This window comes from Plutella xylostella, chromosome 27 (genome assembly GCF_932276165.1).
Source record: "Plutella xylostella chromosome 27, ilPluXylo3.1, whole genome shotgun sequence".
NCBI lineage: Eukaryota > Metazoa > Arthropoda > Insecta > Lepidoptera > Plutellidae > Plutella > Plutella xylostella.
The window spans coordinates 473,369-498,450 of record NC_064007.1 but is presented as its reverse complement, the minus strand read 5'-3'; the positions used below and the strand labels follow the sequence as shown (position 1 = coordinate 498,450).

Genomic DNA, 25,082 nt, shown 5'->3' with positions numbered 1-25,082 from the left:
ATTAAAGGTAAAATGACTACTCTATATCGTTCTACCCACGACTTGCCAATAGGTATTCATATTTTAGGGTTCTTCTACACTCTCAATAATTAAATACATTAACTGGGATTCATTATATTTTGTAATAGCTACAGTGGTCGTTTAGTGGTGATGGCGCATCAGACAACCAGAGTTAGGAGTTAGACCCCAAAACGGTCTACATTATTTTACACTAGCGTGATACACCAATAATCGCCGGGTCGCCTAGCAACCAAATAACAGATTCTCCTTTGCTTTCCAAAAACCTAATATTTCAGTTCAATCTCATCAAACGATAGGGCGCGTCGCGTTCCAATTCCAAATTCAAAAATCTAAAACCGGTGACAAAAGACAATCGGGATCTTCTTTTGTTTTTTTATTGGTTGTTCAATGGCGTCCGACGCAAAGGTTCCAAGAATTTAAAGTCCAAGATTCAGAAAGTGAAACTTAATCGATAGTGTGACCTTAACATTTAAAATGGTGCAATGTATTGATTGAAGTAAGGCTTTGGAAGTGGGCCAGGTGAGGTGTTTCACATTGTCTAGGAATATCACGTTACTAACCGGTATTGTTGTTTCTGTTTGTACAAATCTGTCTTGTAACTGTCATATCAAATAGTAAGTTTCAACCTTAGAATAACTAATAAATGGAGTATTCCGAGGTTTCAACAGGTGTAACATAAGTTTTTCTTTGTTTGTAAAGTAGTGATTAGTGATTGATTATTCATTGTTTATTCAAGGAAAAGACGTTGTTTAAATGCCTACCTCTCTTTCTTTCTCCCGTGGTCATTTTGGAAAATGGCAAATCTCTGTCCAGATAAAAACGGGCGGTGTTTCCACCAAAACTAGATTATACGTTATACTAATGTTTAGTAGGTAGGTATTTAATCAATTACAAAATACCTAACATAGTAAATTTTATCATTACACAATGACATAATGCATCATGATACGACGTGAGCCGACAAATTAGATAACGTCTGCGATTTTCGGTAAAAGCCTGATTTTGATAAAATTATATTGAACGTTGAAGGTTTTTCCTGTGAAAAATTTGATGGAAAATTTATACTTTTTAATATTTTACAACCAATTTTCGTCACTAGAGTTTGGAAAAGATGGGAGGCAATTTTTTTTCTTTAATTAACTCATAGCTGTAACTTACAACGACAATGTTAGAAAGAATAATTAAATTGTTGCCTTAATAAAAGTTTTTTTTTGTGTTGGCACTTGTTTCTCTACATTTGGACTCTACAGTATCTTAATCGAAACGACACGATTATCTGTGGAGACAAATCGTTAATGAAGTTGAAACACAAACATCAGGAAAGTGTGAAAATGTAACAAAATGTCTGTCTCATTTATAAATACTTTACGAGGCTCAAATTATGACTGCTCTGCGGCTTCCGGTAGCAAATGGCCGATAAACTGTTAAATAATATTACTGAGGAGAAATACAATTTCTTCTTTTTGCGTGTCGTTGACAAATCACAGTCGCTGACTGCTCAGGGTGTCCCAGACGTATAAAAACCCTTTTGACCCTGGGGATATTGTCTCTTATGGAAAGTCCTCGGGAACGGCATATGAGTTAACACAAAAAATAGATTCACTTCCTTGAAAAAACTTTAGTATCCAGGTCGCGGGTAAAAGCTATCGTTACTTACTAAAACCTCAAACACTAGCCTTTCCCATTGACATAGAACATCGTCGTTTCGACTACCATCATTACCGTCTTCTAGCAAGCACTCTTCAATAACCTTTTTTATTTTTATGTATAATTCCTCTCCTCCGAGGTAGTCTGGAAGAAATTACTCTTATAAGGCCGCCAATTCAGCCGTCCATGTTGTGCATTAATTTCCTGTTGTAATTTCTGTGTTTGTGTGCAATAAAGAATTATCTAGCTATCTACCGCTTCCTCAGATCCAGTGCATCATCAGCGATGGACGACCGCACGGTGGACCTCATCTTCGGCGGCTCGCTGAAGTCGCTGCCGCCGGTCAGCTCCAAGATCGTCAGGATCTTCACCAGCTCCACCTTCACAGGTGAGGGTTGAGACATCATTGTCTTCTGAGCTGAACCGTGATAATTTCCAACCGAAGTATATTCCAGAATCTTCTTCCACACCTATCTAGGTCATCAACCAGTGAATAGGAGCCAACCAGGACCTTCAAAGTAGGACTACACAAAATGTGGTCTTTAGCCAACAGTTTGAGATGGAGGGTTGTTGATGTTGATGGTGATGATTGACTATCATGAGAGATAAATTGGCCTTCCTCATCCAGCCACTACCGGCTACTGGTACAAGGTTGCTGGTCCAGCAGGCCAGAGGGCGTCCAACGCTACGCTTGCCTGTTCATCATTTCCTCTCAAGAACTCTTTTATTCCACCGGCCATCGGTTCTTCAGCTTATATGAATATGGTTGATAATAGCTTATCGGTATCGTCTTCGCATTGTCTATTTCAAATGGTTTTAGTGCCAGTAAAATGTTTCTTAGTAAATACTAAATTCTAAAGTCAGGTTATAGGATTCCTAGGAACATTAGTTACACGTGTTTCTAGCATGTTTTAGATAATTTAGGGAAATAGGTTACTTACCTAGAAATATGTATGTTTGGACAGATGTAAACTTTTTATTTTATTTTATTTTTATTTTAAAATATACAATAGCCAACAGGCGTACACTAAACAAATATTACGAAAAAAAATACAACTAAGATTCAGTGTAAACCCAATTACAAGCTATCACAACATGCACTTTTGGTTAACAAACTAGGTAAAGTACCTACCTACATGAAGGTTAACAATTTAGGTTTATATTCCCCGATTTCTGATTTCGAATAGTCAAGTTATGCAAAACTTCATAAAAAACTGGGCAGTATTATTTTTTTTTATTTCCAGAGGCGATTATTATGGCATTATAATATAATTATAATGAAAAAATATAAATATAAATATACATAATATCAAAACGCCAAATCCTGTGTTTAAAATTCAGCTTGAAGATACGCTGCGTAAAATTATTTTTCCATGTTTCAGTAAACTTTGGACAGTGCTAAAATTTAAATTTGTACCCAATATTCGCTTCCAATAATACAATTTAACAAAAGCAAAGCAATGCACATATTATTTAAATAAAATGGAGTGGCGTGCCAGATTGAACAGATTGCGGTAGAATTATTGGCGGTTTCTCTGCCAGATAGTCTATTTCCTCCAGGAAATTAGTAACATTTTTTTCTTATTGATTTTTTCCAGTGCGGTGCAACATTTTAAATAAATTATTTCACTTTTATGACACTTAGGTATAATCTTATAATTAGCAAGTAAAATAAAAGTTTGCAGCTTTATTCTACATAACGTCAACCTCGTATTACTTTAACTAAGGGCTGATTTTTCAATATCATGATTTTCCGAATGGCGTAGTGGTTAGTGACCCTGACTACTAAGCCGATGGTCCCGGGTTCGATTCCCGGCTGGGGCAGATATTTGTTTAAACACAGATATTTGTTCTCGGGTCTTGGATGTGCCCGTTAAATGGCAATAGGCCCGCCCCCTATTACATTGGGACCAACATAACACTCTGGCGAAAAGTGGGTGCAGCAATGCACCTCTGCCTACCCCGCAAGGGAGTACATTAGTACAAGGCGTGAGTGCGTGTGTGTGTGTGTGTGATTTTTCAATAGTCAGAGAAGTGTTATCTGAGGAATAAAATTGAAGCTGTCACTGTCTAATACAATTAAACATTCAGTCGCGACAGCATCAGAATTATTGCTCAGATAACTTTTATCTGACTATTGAAAAATCAGCCCTAAATGGTAAGTTTGCATACCTACATTTTTAACTGCGTTGTGACAGCTACTTTAGATTGCCTTGAGTAAATATGTAGGTTAAATTAAAATTATACAATACTACAAAAAGCTCTCACTCATAAAGTAAAGCCGCGTGCCCACTGCATGTGCTACGGTACAGTGGGGACACTCTCTTAATAGACGAACGATCGATCGAACCAGAATTGTCACGCAATAGGCATAGACACAACGAGATAAAGGTTGTGAATCATCATCATGATCAGCCTATAGCAGTCCACTGCTGGACGTGGCTTCTCCCAAAGCACGGCACTGGATGTGATCTTTAGCTTTCCGCATCCAATCATAACCGGCCACCTTTCGCAAGTCGTCACCCCATCTAGCCGGAGGGCGTCCCACACTACGTTTGCCTAGTCACGGCCTTAGGTTGTGATTAGCGCTGCAGTTTGATTTTCTGAAACTTCGGAGCTTCGGAAAAGCTATATTTTTTTATAATCTTATTTATTTTATAAGCCATACATCCTAAGATTAAGTCGGCTTAAAAACGAACAAAAAAAATAGAAAAGCTATCTTGTTGCGTGAAAATTTTTGGTCGTTCGTTCGTCGATACAGAGGGACCCCCTGGTACACCCGTTTCGCGTGACAAGGTTCTATTGTTTATTATCAGTCGCGTGCCAGTCTGCACTCACCCTAGGACGGCGCTGCTAGATAGAACCTCCACCTACGCATAGGCTTAAAGGTTCAGACCGATTAGGCCAAGGCTAATTGGTCCGTTATTGCTATTTTTATAAATAATTGGTTTTCATTTCTTTAAAGGTTTAAATTGGGAATTCGGGCAAAAAAAGAAGCCGTTGTTGTGCGCTTTATCTATAAATTTCAAAATTTCATCAAAATCTGTTCAGTAGTTTTTGTGTGAAAAAGTTAAGGCACACACTCATCACAAACTTTTCACCTTTGTAATATTAGTGAGATGTGATTATTTCATCAGAAGTACTAAGACTCTTCCTTAAATGGTAAAATTTAGACGGTTACGTTTTAAATTCTAAATAAGCATACTTTTTACCAATCGCGAAACTCATCAAAAAAATATCCACCCGTTTTAGTCGACTGCTGGACAAAGGCCTCCCCCAGAGGTGCTAGTATACACGAAATGTTAATAATATTATTATTCACTAGACTCGAAGGTACATCGTTCGCTTAAAAACAAAACTATTAAGGGTCAAACCACGCGGTCAGGTGCGAATAAATATGTGATTAGAGTTGTGACTTCATAAAAGATGATGATCGTAACGGTCCCGTATATCCTCGGTTTATCTGACTAGTGTTGATACTTTCAGTGATTGAAACACAAACATCGCTATTTCTTTCTTCTAACTATCAAATATCACGATGTTTCATTCATACAGTAAAACCTTGTTTATTCCTTTCACAAATGTATTATTATCTAAGCCGTTTTTTTCCGACTTTCCAGGGTGCAAAATACAATTGATACGTCATATCGTGCAACCCAAAAACAATAAAGCAGCGCTGTGGCCTTACTGCATCCCACATGCCAAGCTAGCTGGCTTTTCGACGCTCTGGACAGCAACCTCTTGTATTTGTATTTTCTGTATTTGTTGTTATTGTTGTCATCAGAGTGTCAAATTTTAAATGTTTTCAGATACGACAATGGAGCGAAACACATTGATGGCGAAATGCTACCCGCGGATCAAGGACTACTGCCGGGAGAAGCACGGGCTGGAGTTCCAGGTGAGAGACACATGTGGAACTCCCTGTATACAGCCTTCCTCATCCAGCCACTACCGGCTACCTGTAGAAGGTCCAGGCTACTCTATACTGTCGAATAATAAACGAACGAGACCTATCTTTTTTTTTTCCTTTTTGTTTCTGTTTTTATTGTTCAGTGTGTCAAATAAATGTTTCTTTCTTTCTTTCTTTTCTTTCTTTCTTTCTTTCTATTAGGTATCGTGCAAACATAGAGTCATGGTTCGTGCATCATCACTGCGAAGGTCCAGTGGTATGGGAGCGTCCTACCCATAGATTCCTCTTGTACTTACCCCTTTTACACCACTACCGGTACCGATATTCGGATGAGCTTCCAACGATAAGCCTATTAGGTACATCAACTGCACCCCACAATCGGTTTCTCAACTGAAAACGTCAATTTAGTTAGAAATCAGATCAGAAACTATGGGCACTAGACCTATTGCATAAAATAACAATGGCCTAAGATGTCTCTACCTGTCTGTTGATTATGGCATCTCTATTCATCGAGTACCTAAATATACCTATAATAGGCTTATGCCAATGCCATTCCGTGCCGTTTTCAGAAAGTTGAATATTGGAATCGATGAAACTTTAGTCATAAGAAGTTTTCAGTACTTACCTAAAGTCAAATTCGAAGTAACTGGGACGCGGTTTGTAAATTGGCCGACTTGGCCGTTGCCTGAAAACTGGAAAACTTTGGCTACATCGCTTCTGTACCTATGTACCTATAAGCAACAATACACAGGGTATAAACTGAATAGTATTGTTACAAAATACAATTATCTTTATCGACAATACGATCGACAGAAGAGTGGCGGTAGCTTAGTCGGGTAAGCGCCCGCTTCTCACGCCAGAAATGCGAGTTTGAATCCCGGCGCTGACATGTAGGTACCAGTGAGTTCTTATCAATTTAAGAATTATTTAAAAATGTATACCAACGCTTTTACGGTGGAGGAAAACATTGCAAATCTAGATTTAGCACATCTAGATAATGTGAACCCCAACCCTCAGTGATGGACAGAGGTGGGTGAAAGATCTCCGTTTCTATCTGATGAAAAAATATATATTAAGTATACTATCGAGTTATACAAAAGATATGAAAGAGAAAGTTCCGAATTTCGTTCTTTTTTCAATCAGATATGGTTATTAATTCTTGGAAACACATCCATCGCTCGCAGTGGAATACGCCATCTATAGGAAAGGTATATTTTCATTGAGTTTTTTCTTCCAACTGCTTACTTTTCATGACATCATAAAAATTTATATCTTCCGCCCGCCTTGGTTTCGAGACTTCATTCAATTTAAGGAGAAGTCATTTAATTTGCAGTTAAAATACCTAGTTTACTTAGAAACTTAATAGGAAAATAAAATCATTCTCTTATATTGTTATCAAATTTGTATAGATACGTAGTTAGTTTTTCATGTTATTTTCTTATAATTTATTATAAACCATCATTGTGGTAACTACCTACACAGCCTATACTGATTCGTTTGAGACACAACAGGCTTCTAAAGAAAACTCTGACTTTCGTTTCGATTAGAGGAATAAAAAACTCTTGGGCTTTTAGGATTACTAAAGTCGATTCATTTATTCTTCTTATCACGTCGATGACGCACCAGCTACCACACAAGGCTACTGTGGCAAAAGGATTGGTCAGTCAGAATAGACTGATTTGTTAAACTGAGGTTTTCGGCCACTAAACCTGCAATAAAGAATTAAATAAATAAATAAAAATATTTTGTAGTATTAATTTCATACTTATTTATGTCTTCATTTAACACAAGCCATGACTAGGTTATAGGTACCTAAGTACGTACTATATGAAAATATCTAGAACTTCCCCTTAAAATTGATGGTCCCTTACTTGTCCCTTTCACAATCTTTCAATATCTTCACAGACATTTATAAGCGCGACTTGAATACTCAATAACTCATTTTATTAGAAAACCCCTGAATTTACGTAACTTTTTTCCTGAAAAGAATAGATAACTTTTAATTACTTTTAATCTTATATTTTATCGGAAATGTCACCGGCTTTCATAACAAAGTCTACGAATTCAACCAGTTCCCTGAAAAAAAGGTTATCCGGTTCTCTTTTAATCAACTTTTTGTTTCTTTGAAATTAACGAACAACGCTATTTGTGTATTAACACTGGCTTAAAATACACAACACAAAAAAAACAATTGAAATACCGGGAACGCTTTTTATTCGCGCTATGAAATACGATTCCAATTTTAAAAGTAAGTATTCATTCATCATTCGTCATAATCCGTCACTGCACGGCGCTGGTTGCTGGCCACTAATAGTTTAATGGGACGCTGGAAAAAGTAAAAGCTAAAAAAACTGGACCTATTTTTAGCGGCAATCCATTTTGCAGGTAATTTATTAATATGATACAGTTATTTTATGGGAATATCTATATTTTTCACACGCTTTTCGCGTTTCTAACCACGCTTAGGATAATTTTTACGTGAAAAGGAGGGCCTTTAATAGACGGAGTAAGTACAAAACAGTTAAAATGGTGAGTAGGTACCTAGTGTAAAGTAAAAGCAACATTACCGCACGTGCATGGACGTTTCCGTAGATGAAAATAGCCTGTACTGAGGGCTCGGGGCTACTCCGGCAGTTTTTATAAATGTTTACAAGTGCGCGTGTACCATTCTGTACGCGTGGTTGGGGTAGAGGTGTAGTGAGGAGCGAGCGATGGCAAGCGAGCATCCGCCGCTGCAGGGTTAGGGTGCTTAAATAGAGAGACTGGGTTCCCTATATCTACCCGTACCGGTAACCTGTTTATCTATCTGCGAGTGCGCTAGAGCATTTCTCGGTTTTAAATCTCTCAGTTCGCATACCTAATCAAGTTACCGGTACGGGTAGATACAGGGAACCCGAGTCTTTATGTAAGCACCCTATACTCTATACTGACGAAAAGCGTTCCTCTGCCCGTTCATTTGTTTTTCATCAGTATAGAGTAACGCTCCTAAGACTGAGCTACAAAACAGTGACGGATCCGATCTTAAGCATTTGCAGCAGTAGTTTAGTGTAAATACTCGTAATGCGGGTCAGATCTGGTCTAATAAAGGCATACCACAGACCCATAAATGTTATCTAAATTAAGTATATTTTGAAATATGATATTTTAGCTTTATTATACTAATATTATATTTCAAAATATACTTAATTTAGATAACATTTATGGGTCTGTGGTATGCCTTTATTAGACCAGATCTGACCCGCATTACGAGTATTTACACTAAACTACTGCTGCAAATGCTTAAGATCGGATCCGTCACTGTTTTGTAGCTCAGTCTTAGGAGCGTTACTCTTATTAGAGTATATAATATTAGTATACTAAAGCTAAAATATCATATTTCCAATATAAGCTACAGTAATTTACAGCTTGTACAGGAATGTTATCGTAAAGATTTACTACTGACGGATGTTGGTATTAATAACTAGGCATAAATAGGCGAAGTCGATGGCGCGAGGGCGAAATTCTTTGGAAATCGATCGAATTTCAGACCACCGTGTAGATGTTTACGATACGAAATATACTGCATACTAATTTGATAGTGATTTATTACCATGTTATAATATAAAAAATATAAGCGTGTCAAATTCCCAGATAAAATTACATTTAGGCAGATTAGGCACGTGCCGTACTTACACAAAAAATATATAATAATATGAACTTGAGCTCTAGAATTATGTTTTTATTACAAAAAATTGATTTATTTGCCTGCCTGCGCTTGGAAGCAACCTGTGCATCTTTGGCCAATATAATAATAATATGTGGGGTCATCTCACACAAGGCCATCCGAACCCAAGCTAGGTTGAGCCTGTAACATGAGTATCGGACAGCAGCTGATAATATATTTAGGTACTCATGTAGAAACTCAAACTCAAACTCAAAATTTTTTATTCATCGTAAAAATATAAAATTTTCTGATGAACGTCAATTTTTACAAACTACTCTCCCTTCGGATAAGGGGGGCTCTTTCTGTCTAAGGAGAAGAACGGAGGCAAGAAACTCCTGAGCCATCTTTTCAAAAAAAGACTTAATAATAGTTAGTATACAATACTTATAAGCTTAATAATAATCGGTAGATACATAGACAGATACATGTTATTACTGAATACATGTTAATACTGAACCCAAGACCTGAGAACAAATATCGCCTGAAGGCAATATTCTATTGTGTCTGATTTCAAGGGATTCAAGCGGTTAAACGTTGATTGAACTTTTTGTCCTAATGGGTCGATTACACCTAACGTTCATTGGTCGAGGGTCGGCCGATGATACTGTCTCACCACTGTCCTCGTTAGGTGTTATCGACCCATCATGCAGTAAGGTTGCTATGTTGTCAGGTGGTGGACATGCGGTGGGGGGTGCGGGACGAGGCTACGGACGACCACATGACCACGGAGCTCTGCATGAGAGAGATCAAGAACTGCCAGCGACTGTCCATGGGACCCAACTTCGTGGTGTTCTTGGGACAGAAGTATGGGTACAGGTAGGTAGGGGGAGGATACTTTCAGAAGCCATACTAAGCCCTAGACCTAAAGATTTTTTATGTCCGGTCCACTTTGATGACCTTGTGATTAGGATTAAAAAGGACTATATTACTCGACTGTAGAGCGGGTAGAACCGACTAGTATACATGCAGTACAGAGAGCATGAATCATTTCACTTAACACATCAGGACGTTGTTATAATTAACTATATAGGCTTTCGCAATTTAGAAACAACTGGAGATCAAATACCGAACTTTTGGCTGTCAAACCAGAGCTTCTACCACTAGAGGTAACTTACTTGCAACATAATTATTAAAATTCCACTTTAATTGTTATTCTTCAGGCCCATCCCCACCTACGTCCTCTCGTCCGAGCTCCAGCTGCTGCGGGACGACCTGGCGGCTGTCGGAGTGGACGTCATCCTGCTGGATACCTGGTACAAGAAGGACTCCAACGCGGTACCCCCCGTGTCTGTGCTGCAGCCGATATCGTCGATTTTGGTCAATTTTAATAATAAGGTGAGTCCGGTGAGGCCAAGCAACGCATTTCTTTTATAATATGTGCGGAAGATGCCTTGGTCCGTCATAATGGATTTCAATATTTAAGAATACTGAATGACTCATATTTCAGCAACAGAAGGTGATTCGGTTCACTTCTGAACCGTAGAATCTACGGATTTTCATATTCAGTGAGCATACCACAGTGTACATTATGTACTTATGTTGCTTATATATACAATATTTAAATAATTCTATTGTATAGTGTGCACTGTGTAAATGAGTGGGCACTATAGTCTAAGCCGATGTTAATGATCTGTACCCCATGGTCAAGATTTGTCTGGGACACCATCACGTTATTTTAAGTAAACAATTATTTGTTGTCTTTCCAGAGGGTACCCAAGCTCCAGGCGGAGGACCAGGCGGTGTGGTGGGACACGCTCACCAAGATGCAGAAGCTGTTCCGGAAGGCCGCGCTCAACCTCTACAACTGCGGGAAGATCGACAAGGAGACCATGCACAACTACTTTATGTCTGGTAAGAAGTAGTCCTATACTAAATGGCTTGGAAGCCAAATTCAAGCTTCCTTTCGAATTGGTAGACAGTCGGTAAGAAGCAGTTCAAATCTGCAGATATTTTTCGCTTACTCCTGGACTGAAAGGCTCATAAAGATACCAAGCAATGGATGGAAGCGCCTAGGAAGACCTAAATGGACATGGATTTTGCCATTAGGACGTTTGGACCTCAACATTCTACCCCTATTGAGTATAGATATGAGAAGGAGGACGGTACCTATATTAGATTAATCTAAAGGTTCATTCTATTACATCAGCTTAATCAAGCCTCCTTTATGTGCATTGACATGTGTTGTGGAAGATTATTCCACCCTTATCCAACCCCCATCTCTCATCCTTGCTTTCCTTACCCTAAGCAAACCCTGACTTTTCATCTCCAGTAACGGAGCGCGAGGTGATAAACGGGGTGTTAAACGTGAAGAACACCAAGAACCACTGCCTGGCGTACGTGCGGTACATCAACAACATCAACCTGCAGAACCTCAAGAAGGCCAGCAACTTCGTGGACATCCTCAATAGGAGCCTCGACGCCGAAGCCTCGAAGTTGTTGGCTGATCTCCGGGATGTTAGGTTGCCGGAGAAGATTGAGACGACGAATATTCAGAAGTGAGTGACACTGCATTTAAACATAATAAAGTTTTCCATTCATTTTTATACATTCATGTACTTGAGTATCTATATAAAAAACTTACTAATCTCCCTTTGATTATTTATAATCTCCTACTCCATCTTTGTTTTGTTGTTTCCCTTAATTTTTCAAATTTTAATAACTTGTCGGTGATCCACTTTAACTTAGGTTTTTAAACCTACCGTATTTACAATAATATATGAGTCGCCTGCAAATATAGAAGCAATAAAATTTGAAATAAGAGTTTGAAATTCAAGCTGAATGAAATTGGAGCTGTCGTGCCGTAGTAATCCTAATACCAAGTTAGGGTGCTTACATAGAGAATCGGGTTCCCTGTATCTACCTGTACCGGTAACCTGATTATGCGAAAGCGCTCACTGACAGATTAAAAAATCCGGGAAATGCTCCGTGAGTGTCCGTGAGTGAGCGCTTTTACATAATCAGGTTACCGGTACAGGTAGATACAGGGAACCCGATTCTCTATGTAAGCACCCTTACGCAAGAAACTCGGCATAAAATTGATGCCTGTTTCTTTCTGTCTGCATATTGTCAACGCATGGGAGCAATAATTTTCAGGTCAACATTAGCTTAAAGTTCCTTTGTTCGTCTCCTTCTTTCTAAACATGTCCATCCTGTCCCAGGTACACGGTGGAGTGGATAGGGCGCGAGGGTCTGGACACGGAGTCGCACGGGGAGTACCTCAACCATTTCATCGCGCACTTCTACAAGAACATCATCAAGCTTGTCGACAGGTACGTTTGAGAATATGTTACCTCCTCCGCGGTCTGTTGTGTCGGTCGGTGGTGGCGTAGCTCCGGAGCGCGAGGATAAATCGACTTGGGTAAATTTTATTTTTAAACTTTTAGATTGTTATTACGTTTTTATAGTCACTCTACACACTAATTTCATTCTAAAATATATTATAGGTAGGTACTCAGAGCTTCAAAAGCAAAAAAAAACTCTTGTTTTTCAAAACGTCTTTTTGTAAATTGTTATCTGCATCTAGGTATAATGCCTGCATCAAACCATTTAACTTTTAATTGTAAATGACGATCATCATCATCATCATTAATAGTAATAATTAGTTAGAATTCTGACCATGTATCTAGTAGTCTAAATTGAGACTGAATATTATACCTAAGCGAATCTTTTATTCCAGGGCGATGAGAAAAGAAGACAGCAGCGCTCAAGGGCAGATTGTAACTGAAATTCTCCAACATTTACACGCGTGTAACAATTCTGTAAAGGTAAAAATACTGTTCACGTTTTGTAATCTTATGTAATCTCTAGAGATAGGTAGAAAAGTGCATCGCTGCATCTACTTTTCGCGTTTTACACACAACCTCAGATTATGTATTAGTTATTTATAGTGGTAATCGAACCTGCCACAGCATAGCGATAAACCGGATGTCCGGTTTTCTTCTTTTTGAAAATACATCGCTCATATTCCAGCAGTCTGGCTAATTGTTCAAGAAATATAGATGCGTAAACGAACAATATTGGAAAAAGAGATAATATTTAGATATACATAGGTACATTATTGACTAATCGATAAACTACTTACGAAATCAAGTAGCAGTGGAATAGCTTTTATAGTGCTCAAGTTTAGTGTGTATAATAAGTTTAGACATACTCTACTCTCATACCCCGTGGGCGTGCAATTTAATACTAGTATTTCCTTGTACCTAGAATACGAGGTACGTATTTATGTTTTCAATATAAATTCCAGGTATTCTACGGGCGCGCTGAAGACCTAGATTTCATAGAAAACTACATGAAAAACAGTTCCGATAAACCTCTCGTATTGTACGGAGAAGGTAATGAAGAGCATTCATATTTTTAATCGAATAAAAATGCAATCAGCCAGCCTTTCAAATAGAGTCTATGTTTCTTAAGCTTTTATTTTCCATGTCCCTTGTTGTACCAATCGAAGGTAAAACGGGTTTTTACAGATTTATCGTATTAAATTTTAGATGATTTTTTTATTGAACATGTTTAGTTCTATATCATTACTTAGCTCAGAATGTACCTACTTACTGCGTTACTTGTAATGAAATGAATCTGCGGCCGCTACGGGGTTCGTTATTCGCGTCTCACCAATCACATGACCGTATTTATGGAAATATAGTGACGCTCACCTACGTCGATAACGAACTCGTGTAGCGGCAGCTGGAAAAAAATCAGCCAACCAAATAACCTCCTACCTTCCTCCTCCTCACCACCAGGTGGCTGCGGCAAGACCAGCCTGCTCTCCAAGAGCGCAGCCATGTGCCTGGAGCAGTGGTTCTCGGAGGTGAAGCCCACCAACATCATCCGCTTCCTCGGCACCACGCCTGATTCAAGTGCTCTAACACCGACGCTCATCAGTATTTGTCAGCAGGTCAGTGGTCTGGGTGTAAAGAAGGAGCCTTGTGGAGTGCCGTAGCATCTCTTTCTTTTATATACGTCAGGAGATACCGGGGCAGTTAGTTAAGGACACCAATCTGACTGGCTAATAAGAAGTCTGCATGGTGGTAGCTTGGGTGGCTGCACCTCTAGGGACTTACCATAAAATTCACCCATAATGTCCCACCTACAAAATGGCACAGCCTCAACCACTGATTGCTCCAAATACGGCTAGTGTGTCCTAAAGACCAAGAGACTAGAGCTAATAGAACTAACTGGCTAATCCTCTTTTAATAAATCGACTAGGTAGGTACCTAGTCTATTTATTTATAGGTAATAATTATCCTAGGTAATACCTATTTATTCCGCAATATTTATTTAGCTTTTTAATTCTTCCATCCGCTTACAATGAAAACTAAATTCACAAAATTTATCAATTCATTAAAATCAGTCAAAATCACAAATCCTGTACCTGTACCTCACCAACCCACAGATCTCCTACAACCTAGCTCTCCCCTTCGAGGGCATCCCGGACGACCTGGTGCCTCTGACAGCCCACTTCAAGCAGCTCCTGGCGCTGGCGACCCAGCAGACGCCGCTGTTGTTGTTCCTGGACTCCGTGGACCAGCTCACGGGGATTGGGACGGAGAATAATAAGGTGTCGTGGCTGCCGACGCGGCTGCCGCAGTATTGTAAGGTGGGGGTTGTTGTTGCAGTATGTTTTTGGTGGAATACAGTCAATTACACTATCTCGAGAAGTCTCTCATCTTTAAATATAGGATATAACTGACCCCATTTCCCCAATAAACACCATCGGAAATACTAATATTTTAGATCTCCACGTACAAACCATCAAATCTAAGGAAGATGACTGTTAGGTTGGATATTTTTATTTGATTATGATATAGGTAGGAAAACTTTTTACAGATTATAACCATAACTTTGGTGCAATTGCCAGGAAATATTTAAAATCATAGGGACAAATCCGGTGCATACCTACAGGGTATAAATTGGATGCCCCTATCCTCTAGAATCATGTTGTCGTAAATAAATGCATTTCTTTTTGATCTGCCACTAATTATCAAACTATTAAAGCTACAAAAGCTTCTAGACTAAACATCCTATATAAAAGCCTTTATTTCCAGATCATAGTAACGTGTGCTCGCGAGGAGACAAACCCGGAAGTGTCCAAGGAGTACGAGGTGCTGCGCCGCATGATCGACTCCGAGGAGAACTTCCTGGAGGTGACGGCCCTGGGGGAGGACCTGGCCATGCAGGTGTTGAAGTAAGTTGGAGGCTATTTATATTTGAATGGTAGAGAGTAATTATTTACTTTAGAGGCCTTTTAGATATCATCTTCTATTCTTTAAAATGCTCAAAGTCCAGAACATTTTGTAAGTTACCTGTTACCTGTTATTTTTCATCATCAACAAAACTTTTGTTTTCTTATCGTTTGTGTTCAAATCTCCACAACACAATCTTTACTTAGTTCTATCAAGTATTAGATTCATGATCAGTATCTTATTATTTTTACAGGTTGTGGATGGCATCAGCAGCCCGAGACTTGTCCAACTACCAGTGGAGACTGGTGTCCAACGCCATCGCTTCCTGTTCTTTGCCAATCTTCGTGAAATTGGTATTTGCTGAGGTAAGAAAGGGTTACATTTCAGAAGTTTTACCTGACGTCGTATCGACAACCGTTATATTTTTGTATCTTTCCAGTATGAATGTGGAAAAAGCGAAAGAGGTGTGTCAGAATCGTGCCCAGTGGAAATCCATAATCTCTGCCTACCCTTCTGGGAGACAGGCGTGAGCGTGTATGTATGTATCTTTCCAGTAGATCCAAATCTATGAGACTTCATTGCTATTTATGTCCCTCAGGTCTGTCGTTGGAGAAGTTACACGAAGCCGCAAGATACTCACCTCGCCTCCACCGTCATGGATTCCATCATGATGCTGTTTGAACGGATTGAAAAGCAGGTATGGCAGGCACTCTTAACTAAGCGGTCTGACAGTCAGAATGACTGAGCAGCATAACCTATCAAGTTGCAGAATGGTTTTTATTGACCATGGCACAGCTTTTAACAGTATGGGATCCCATGGTCGGACAAGATGGGAGGAGACCATGGGGTAAAAGTACGAAAAAAAACATCATGGAAATGGGGAAGGTAGAAAGAGGGAAGACTCGTGCTATTTCACGCTATCGTATGCTCTTCGTCCTCCTTATGTATACGCCTGCATAGTACTCACTATAAAAACTAGACCTTCTTTCCCACAGCACGGTCGTCTGCTAGTCTTCCACGCGCTGGCCTACATCACGGCAGCCAGGAGCGGGCTCTCAGAGACGGAGCTCGAGGACCTCATCTCTCTGGACGACAAGGTGTTGGACGACGTGTACCAGTACCACTTGCCGCCGGTCAGGAGGATCCCGCCGCTGTTGTGGACACGGTTAGTATTGGTGATATTGTGCCATGTTATGTTTATTTAAATATTCCCTGTTATGTTTATTGGGGTTGTTTATTTAAACAAACAATAAATTAAAATACTTTACTGTATGTTTATTTGAATAGTCCTGCTATTTTTTTGACCTAACTTCTTCACGAGTCTACTTAATACCAAGTTCAAGGTTGTCGATAAAATGCCGAAAGCTAATCACACTACCACATTACGAAGCAAAGATTTGATGGAAAGAAAGAAGGAAGTTTGAAGAGTAGGGCTGATAACAGATTGTTGAGGTGCTCTTTAGAAAAATCCTATGGCCACTAGACGATCTTTGGCTGTTGATAATGATAACAAGACATAGGAAGGCAGGTGTCAACCTCAACATCTCAATATACAGAAAGTTAATAATCGTGTCTATTTCCTCCAGTATCCGCAACGACCTGCCCAACTACCTGTCGGAGCGCGAGGCTGACGGCGTCTCCGTCATGAACTGGTACCACCGCCAGTTCCGAGACACGGCCAGAGAGAGGTACTTCAAGAACATGAACATGGCCATGTACTTCCACTCCATGATCGCGGATTACTATCTTGGTGAGAGGGGTTGGGGTTTTGTGATGAATTTTGGGTCTCTATAGTCTATAGCGTACATTATTAGTCTGATTAAAGTCAAAGTATTTATGTGTAAACATAGATTCTTGGTTTAGATTTGTGATTAAATGAAATGGTCCCGATTGTGATGATTTACATGATACCACATCATTTTCTGGTTAAACTGATCTTCTCAAGACACATAGGTACATCTGGGATTAAACTTCTTTTCGACCTTCCATACAAAATTCGACTTCTTTGGGAAAGTTGTTGGGAAGGTACATAGTATGTGATATTTTTTTCGGGATCACTATTCCATGTCGCCAGCTGCCTTATTTATTTGACGCAACTGATTAGAAGCCTTCAATTGTTAACTTTTTGTATTCAATGCCTAACTCAAACATTCATAACAATTAATTTACCTTATCATCCCTCCCTCCAGGTATCTGGGGCGGCGGCAACCCGAAGCCCTTCAAGTACACGGAGATCCAGCGGCACCGGTTCAACCTGGCCGACAAGGAGGGCGTGGCCGACCGGAAGGTGCCGCTGCAGCCTCTCGTGTTCACGTCCGCTGATGGAGCCAACAAGAGATATAACTTGAGGAAGGTATGAAGTGTTGTCAGACAACGATTGTCTTCTGCTGGAAGTAAATCTCAAGGCATACCAGAAAATTTTCACTCAGCCTTTGCCATGGAACCATTGAAGACAGGTCTAAGGTTATCGGCCTACCACGCTAAAATGTATCCTAAAATACGTTATCATGTTCGTTGTTTCCACTCCGGGAATCAAGGTGAAATGTGGGATCTTCGCCAAATCGGTCCACCCCAATAACTATCATCTTTTTTCTTTCTATCTCTACACTCTGATAAATCATACATTTGTGGTAGATTCCTTCAGAGAAATCCTGATCATTGTGTAATTCTTTCTGGCTAAACCTAACCTAAATCATGGTGGTGATGATGATTACCACCACCAAAAATTAACAATTAACAATCCTTAAGCAGCGTGACTAGCTCAAATCTGATTATACTTGTATAGATCTGACAGAAATTTGACAAGCCAGCGACGCAGCTTATGAATTGCTAACTGCTAATGTGCCGGCGATGCTACGGCAGCTGGAGTGTTTACTGTTTACACCATATCTCTCCCAGTTCGGCGAGCTCCCCTTCCACCTGGTCCGCTCGAAGCGCTTCCCGGACCTGTACGCCGAGGTGCTGTTCAACTACGACTGGTTGCACGCCAAGCTCAACTCCTGCCCGCTGCAGGCCGTGCTCGCAGACTTCGAGGACGCCAAGCTGCATGTCAATAAGGATGCTGTCAGGTATGGAAGTTGGGAGACATAGCTGCATGTCAATAAGGATCCTGCCTGACAGTAAAACTAAAATGGGCAGGCTATGATTCTTGAGTCACAGCACACAGTCATATCAACGCAGAAAGGGATCTTAGCCGTATCAACTCCAGTCGAGTCGTTCAGTATTCTTTATTATGACACTCCCTACTGAAACGCACACAAATAGGAATCGTAACGTAATTACCTCGCCTCAGGACAAGCTTGGGTAAAAAGCGATACGGTGACAATCCGTTTACGTTTCGTTTATGTCTGCTGTGACCTTTAGAAGTTTGACAAAAGTTTAGATACCCGTGCTTGTTTTGATAAGTCGGTTTCACTTACTGTTATTGATGCGGTCTTAGCCTCGGGCCAAAATAGCACGCATTACTTCAACCACCTATTAAATAAATGCTCTCCTATCATCGCTGAAGAGTCTTATCGAAATCAGGTTATCCCCAATAGCCGTATACTTATAGTCTAGTAATCTCCACCCTTCCAGAGAAATAATGCTAGTAGCGGACGGCCTCCGCCTGGGAGGGGCGATCCTGGGCACGTACCCCGACATGCTGGCGCCGCAGCTCATCGGCCGACTGCTGCCTGAAGCCAGCCAGAACGCCGGAGTCTCCTCACTGCTGCGCCAGTGCGTGGACAGAGGCAAGGCTCACTGCGCGCTGCTGCCGGCTCATCACTGTCTGCATACTCCTGGAGGGCCGTTGAAGGTGAGGTTTTGAAACTGGAGAGTTTGGGTTTGGAAATGTTTTTCTGACTGTATCAGATTCATATATTGATGATGATGATTGGTCCGACCGATTTCGGCCATGGGGACCACTTCGACCCCTAGCCCTAAATCATATATTATTGTTAAGAGAGGAAAAGTATCTCATTTTGGACCTAAATTAGGCATGAGGATTCGTACACTCAGGTTTATCAAACAAATGCACTGAAGACCTAAGCTATGTAGGTAGGTAGTAGTGCTTGAATGAGGAAAAGGAAGAACACAATGTGGTGAAACTCCTTGCACATTTATGTGCATAGATAAATGCAGCACAGCACACATATTTTTTAAAGTACATTTTTGCGGAACATACTTTATGTTTTTAGGTAGGGCTTGACTTAGGCTATCACCACACATGACCATATTTATTAAAATCCCAATTCCCTCCCCAGTACTCGCTAGAAGGCCACCAGTTCGCCGTGTTCGGCATCCGTCTCAGCTCCGACAAGCGCTTCGTGGTCTCCATCTCGAGCCGCGTCATCTCCTGGGACTTATCCACGTCAGACCTGGCGCGGGACCTGTGCCCCCAGCTCGAGGGCATCATGCAGAACCTGGAGCTCTCTCCGGATAATAAATGGGCGGCAGCGTCAACTAACAATTCTGTTGTGAGTTTTTGTTTTTGATGCCGATGCGTTGCGAGTTGCGTTTGGGGCAGTAGGTGTCGAATTACCTGGTAAAGATTGTTCAAAATATAAGTAAGCTAACTACCTATCGGTATCAGAACAAACGGATTTCATGTACTTATGGGAAAACAGCGTGTGTGAATTTCTATACAAAGAATGCTCAATGCGATGCGTCCGTTGCGTGCGATGCCGGAAAGTGTTATTGATTCTTGTTTTACTATGGAGCATCATTTAACTTTAGTAAATTTTATAGTGCCTACTCTAGTCCTACTGATATTACTGAAACTCGTCAAATTGTCTGCTTATTTCAGAGTATGCTTCTGAATATGCTGACCAGTGAATACATCACCATCAACAATCCTTTGGATGAGGGTAAGTTTTTCAAACAACCGGCAAATTACTTAAGATACCTAACTCTGACGGTGCAGTGTTGTTTACTTCTTGGGAAAGTACTTACCAGTGGGGTTACCGAATCCATTAACAGCAAGTAACAGCGACGCTCGCCTGTCAAATCTGACTTAACTTGTATAGATCTGACAGATGTTTGACAGGTGAGCGACGCTGATTATGTCGGACCTCATTCTCCGCTATATCTTCCAGGAGAGACAGTACGCGGCGTTTACGTGCTCAACCACAACCTGGTGATCTACGGGCCCGGCGGCTGGCACCAGTACAGCATGAGGGGCGAGCCGCAGGCGCAGCACCCCGCGCCCCCCACCGCGCCGTATGATGAGGAGCACTGGGAGATACTATGTGAGTTGGGTAGAGAAATAAACATCAAAACATTTAATGAGTTTTGAGGTGTAACGGATAAGGCCTCGAATAAAGCCAGCACTTTAAAGATTATAGACGTGTAACCCAAGTGCATTGTATACGCATTATAAAAAGGATTTGACATCATCAATACGAGATTCATCCATCCATAAAACGGATAATTCCATCCGGTTGATGGTCATTTACCATCAAAGCACACTGTAGTCATAGTAAACTCCTCTTATTCCTATTTCTACCAAACATTAGTCTACATACCTACCTATCCATGAACTTCAACCCTATCATTCAAACCCCGCAGCCATGGAATTTCGCGACCTGGACAACCTGATGCTGGTGATGTGGAGCGGCGACCTGGACGACGACCGGCTGCTGCTGCACCACTACAGGGGAGACTCCTGGATGAAGCCGCTCCGGGGACGGGGAGCCGTGGCCTTCAACAAGCACTGGAGCAAGGTGTACACTAGTGATCCTAGTCGGGGTTACCAGGTGAGACAAATCTATCAGGTAGATAGGTAAATTATGATAATGAAGATTTTAAAAACTCTAGTGTTTGACACCGAGACGCTAAGGAGGACTATGATGAACGGTAGCAATTGGATTAAATTATGAATGAAAAGAGGTGTTTATATTTTTGCCTCTGTAGCGCCCAAAGGTAAATAATGTGTAGTAAAATTGCAGATAACCATTTACTATTTGGACGAAGATGATAAATGCTGGAAGAAAGAAACTGAACTGGAACATCAGGAAACTGATACGGCTGAAGCGATGCTACAGCTCAAACGAGGGAAGAGAGATCGGATGCTTTTAGGTATGATAAATTAATACAATATACTTAACTGTGTACAACTAACAAAAATTATTCCAAATTCCCAAATACTTCTTCCCAAATTCTATTATGGTTCTGATAATTAAAATCTATCTTGATAGCGACAACAACATACAGCTTTGTTGTTTGGGACTTTGATAACACCATCGCACGGGGAAATCATGGGCCCGAGAAAAACGAAGACGATGAAGAAGCCAAAAAAGAAGAAATTGAGGAAGTAAGTGAGGATTTAGATAGTAATTTTTGGTTTGCAACAACAAAGGTTGTGGAAAATGATTATGATAACAAAAATAACTAATTTTAGGAGGAAAAAGTAGATTTGCCGGAAAAGGATCAAGGCTTAGTCGGTATTGTCCTGAAATTGCCTCATACTATTCGAAATATATCAACAAAGATGACCCTGTCCAACTCGTTCATGATCAGCAAGAACAACACTTATGCTGTGGCTGGTGTAAGGTAAGACATTAAGACATAAGAGATAAAACTATACATCTTGACTATTACTATTATTGCTTTTCCAAGTACTGATATTTTCCCATGTTTTCATATTCCGAAGTCAAAGTACTCATGGTGTATCCGTATCCATCAAATACGATAAAATAATGGTTTTAACACGATTACCTCCTCTCCAGAAAAAGCCTCTATGTTTGGAGCTTAGAAAATACTCAACTGATCAAAGTACTTGACGCGCACTTCGGAAGGATAGTTCAGCTGGAACCTCTCACTGTCGGTTCCTGGAACAATGTCATCACCTCCTCCATCGACAGAACTGTTAAGATCTGGAACATCGATAATATCTTCGAGCAAGTTCATAAGATTGACAGGCAGGAGCTACCCATTGATACGATCAGGTAAATTATTTGTTTCGTTGAAATCTTCATCAACAAAGATGATTAACATGTGAATAAATCAAATTTTAATTAACTTTATTTTCTAGTTTGGCCCGTGACAAACGCTTAGCAGTAACAGTGACCAGAAGTTGCTGGGGTCTCTGGGACACCAGCAACGGTACACTACTTGGACAACTAGCAGAAGCACCTCTAGGTGCCATCGTGACCCATGCGAAGATCACCCCCAGTGGTGACAACGTTGTTACAGCTGAGTCAGGGAATGTCATCATTTGGGATTTGACTGAACAAAAGGTATGGTATAAATCTTACAGCATTATCAAATAGAAAGCACTCCTAATGTTATCTTATTTTTCAGCCAATATTCAAAGAAGAACAGAAAGGAATAAAGCAAATTATTCTTTTGGAAGATGGAACAAAGTTTGTAACAATTTCTATGGAAATTATTTCTGAAAATGTTGAAAATGTTACGATGGCGAAAATGGTTGCGAGGACAATTCCTGGTAAAGTAACCACACAATTTGATATTCATTGTTTCTAGCGTATAATAAATTAGGTAGGTATATCTCGTAGTTTTGAAGCAGTTCACTGACTTTGTGTTATCTTATACAAATTTCCTTTGATCAGATGGAGACAGGATTTACTCATTAGACTATGAAGTAAGAGGAACAGGGTACAGGTCAGCGGTCCCATCGGCTGATGAGCATCACTTGGTGGCTCCAGGAGTTGACAAGAGCTCAAGAGACTGCTTACATGTCTTCCATGCAAGGACGGGCACACGATTGCACAGGTCGTTTTCCAACATTAATAGTGTGGTGATTTCAAGGGTGATTCAAGAAGAAATGTCTTCTAAAGTAAAAATTATTTTCATAATTTTCAGGATCCCGATAAAGAACAGTGGGATAAAAGATATGCAGTCAATAGTGGCTTTGCCCCATAAACCTCACTGGGTTGCTGTTGTGGGCAATGATAAAGCTGGAATTTTGGATATCAAAACCAAACGGCATGTGAGGTAAGGTAGATCTTAGATTTTTTATTGGACCAAAATTCACCATTTTACCATTAGTCAGTCACAGTTTACTGGCCACAAAGTTCTTTTCAAAGTTCAGTTTTCGTAGATCTATGCCTCACATATCCTCACAGTACGTTGTTTATGATGTATTTTTTGTAAGTATACCATTTAAATCTTCATCAGGTTCGTTCCTCGCTGGAATGGTTCTTGCACTCGTGATGGCAAAATTGGCCTCTGCGCTCCGACCCGCGGAGGCCTAGACCTCATCGAGCTGAAGCGAGGCACCACAGTCCAGCCGCTCATCTCACGAGCTGCTGAAGGAGTCTTCTCCATCATCACCATGTTCAGCTCCTCTGATAACTACGTGTTCTACTATCATAGTGGACGGAAGACTTTAAGAGTGTTTAGGTAAGTTGGTTTGTATTTACTTCGTCTTTGGATCGACGTGTCGGATTTCTTATTCATATTTCTCTGATTTTGATGCATTTTTTTTCATTTACGGTTGTGATCATTCTTTTTTAACATTATGTTTTTTATGGTTTCAGAACAATAGACGGTAAAGCAATAGCAGAATACCGAGCTCCTACAGAAGTAACAGCTGTAGAAAGCGCGCATGGTGGCAGATCAGTCGCTATTGCTGGACAAGATGGCTGCCTGACCGTGTTAGACATTGTGGACCCTCACGAATAGCTAGAGAAGCAAGCTGTGGGGAAACAGCAGAAGGTCAAGTTTAAAGATGTAGGTGAAACAAAATGAGGATGGAGGATGATCGCTGGAAAGTTACGAAAGAGTTTTTGGTGCTGAGTTTGTATGGTAGGATGGTAGCGATGGATTTGGTGTGTCTTTTACAATTGAACACTAGATTTTTTCTCTTGCAGTTTATTTAGCAATCTAATTGGATATTTTAATCAAAGTATTTCAGTAACTAAAAAAGTAGATGAAATATTTCTTCGATCAAATAATAAGCTAAATACTAGTTATAAGTGCAAGATGAAATCATTTCCATTACACTTAGTTTAGTTAGTTTACGTAGATGATGAAAGTATTATAATTGGTATTATGATAAATAACTATACCTCAAACGATACAAAAAATATAAAAATCGAAGTAATAGTTCCTGAAAAGAAATAGAGTATTTATACACCAGTGCTTACAGATGAAGATGATTATTTACCTGTTATTAACACAAATAAACAAAAATATGAGTACAAAATAATGATAAGGTGCTTTTCTCCTGTGATGAGTTGGACTGAGCCACAGTTGGTGTCTACATTAGTAGACCAAACTGCTTCGTGTAGGGAATTAGGTATTGTTTACTTGAAAGTTCCTATTAGAAACTAAGTATACAGTTTGGTTCTGACTCCTGAGTGCTCATAAAAAAATAATAGAATTAAACGTAGGTACCTACATTTTAGGAACTTTCAAGTAAACTACTTGGCTAGAATGTGACTGGAATGGATCTCACGTAGTAAAGTAGAAATGTTAAAATCAGGTAGTGAATAGTTTAAGAAATCAAATTACAATAAAATAAAAATATTTTTCTCTGATTAAACGTTGTATTTCTTCGACTCACTTTTCGATACAACAAAATAAGTACTCGTACGCGAATCAAATCATCCGAAATCTTATAAAATAGACAAGCTTATGACACTAACTAATCTTACAATAAAGTTTCATGACT

The 25,082-nt window shown here is 40.0% G+C and overlaps 1 protein-coding gene across 1 annotated transcript; it reads left to right on the top strand.

Moving 5' to 3' along the window:
• Positions 1 to 249: 249 nt before the first annotated feature.
• On the top strand, positions 250 to 24,508 carry LOC105386522 (NACHT and WD repeat domain-containing protein 2). The gene is made up of 34 exons (XM_048630914.1): positions 250 to 540; positions 1,935 to 2,056; positions 5,478 to 5,566; positions 9,952 to 10,097; positions 10,442 to 10,616; positions 10,988 to 11,132; positions 11,551 to 11,776; positions 12,440 to 12,550; positions 12,958 to 13,045; positions 13,528 to 13,615; positions 14,024 to 14,178; positions 14,677 to 14,880; positions 15,329 to 15,468; positions 15,720 to 15,831; positions 16,065 to 16,163; positions 16,462 to 16,631; positions 17,053 to 17,216; positions 17,656 to 17,819; positions 18,365 to 18,534; positions 19,043 to 19,262; positions 19,711 to 19,923; positions 20,253 to 20,313; positions 20,542 to 20,694; positions 21,014 to 21,201; positions 21,394 to 21,523; positions 21,643 to 21,777; positions 21,859 to 21,997; positions 22,174 to 22,392; positions 22,479 to 22,683; positions 22,748 to 22,892; positions 23,017 to 23,179; positions 23,270 to 23,401; positions 23,585 to 23,809; positions 23,947 to 24,508. The coding sequence occupies exons 2-34, from the start codon at positions 1,954 to 1,956 to the stop codon at positions 24,089 to 24,091; spliced, it is 5,022 nt and encodes a 1,673-aa protein (XP_048486871.1). The 5' UTR covers positions 250 to 540; positions 1,935 to 1,953; the 3' UTR covers positions 24,092 to 24,508.
• Positions 24,509 to 25,082: the final 574 nt, after the last annotated feature.

Coding starts and splice junctions, on each gene's coding strand:
- LOC105386522 (XM_048630914.1), top strand. CDS start 1,954: ATGGACGACCGCACGGTGGACCTCATCTTCGGCGGCTCGCTGAAGTCG. Junction 20,695..21,013: donor GGAGCACTGGGAGATACTAT/GTGAGTTGGGTA, acceptor CAAACCCCGCAG/CCATGGAATTTCGCGACCTG. Junction 23,810..23,946: donor AAGACTTTAAGAGTGTTTAG/GTAAGTTGGTTT, acceptor TTATGGTTTCAG/AACAATAGACGGTAAAGCAA.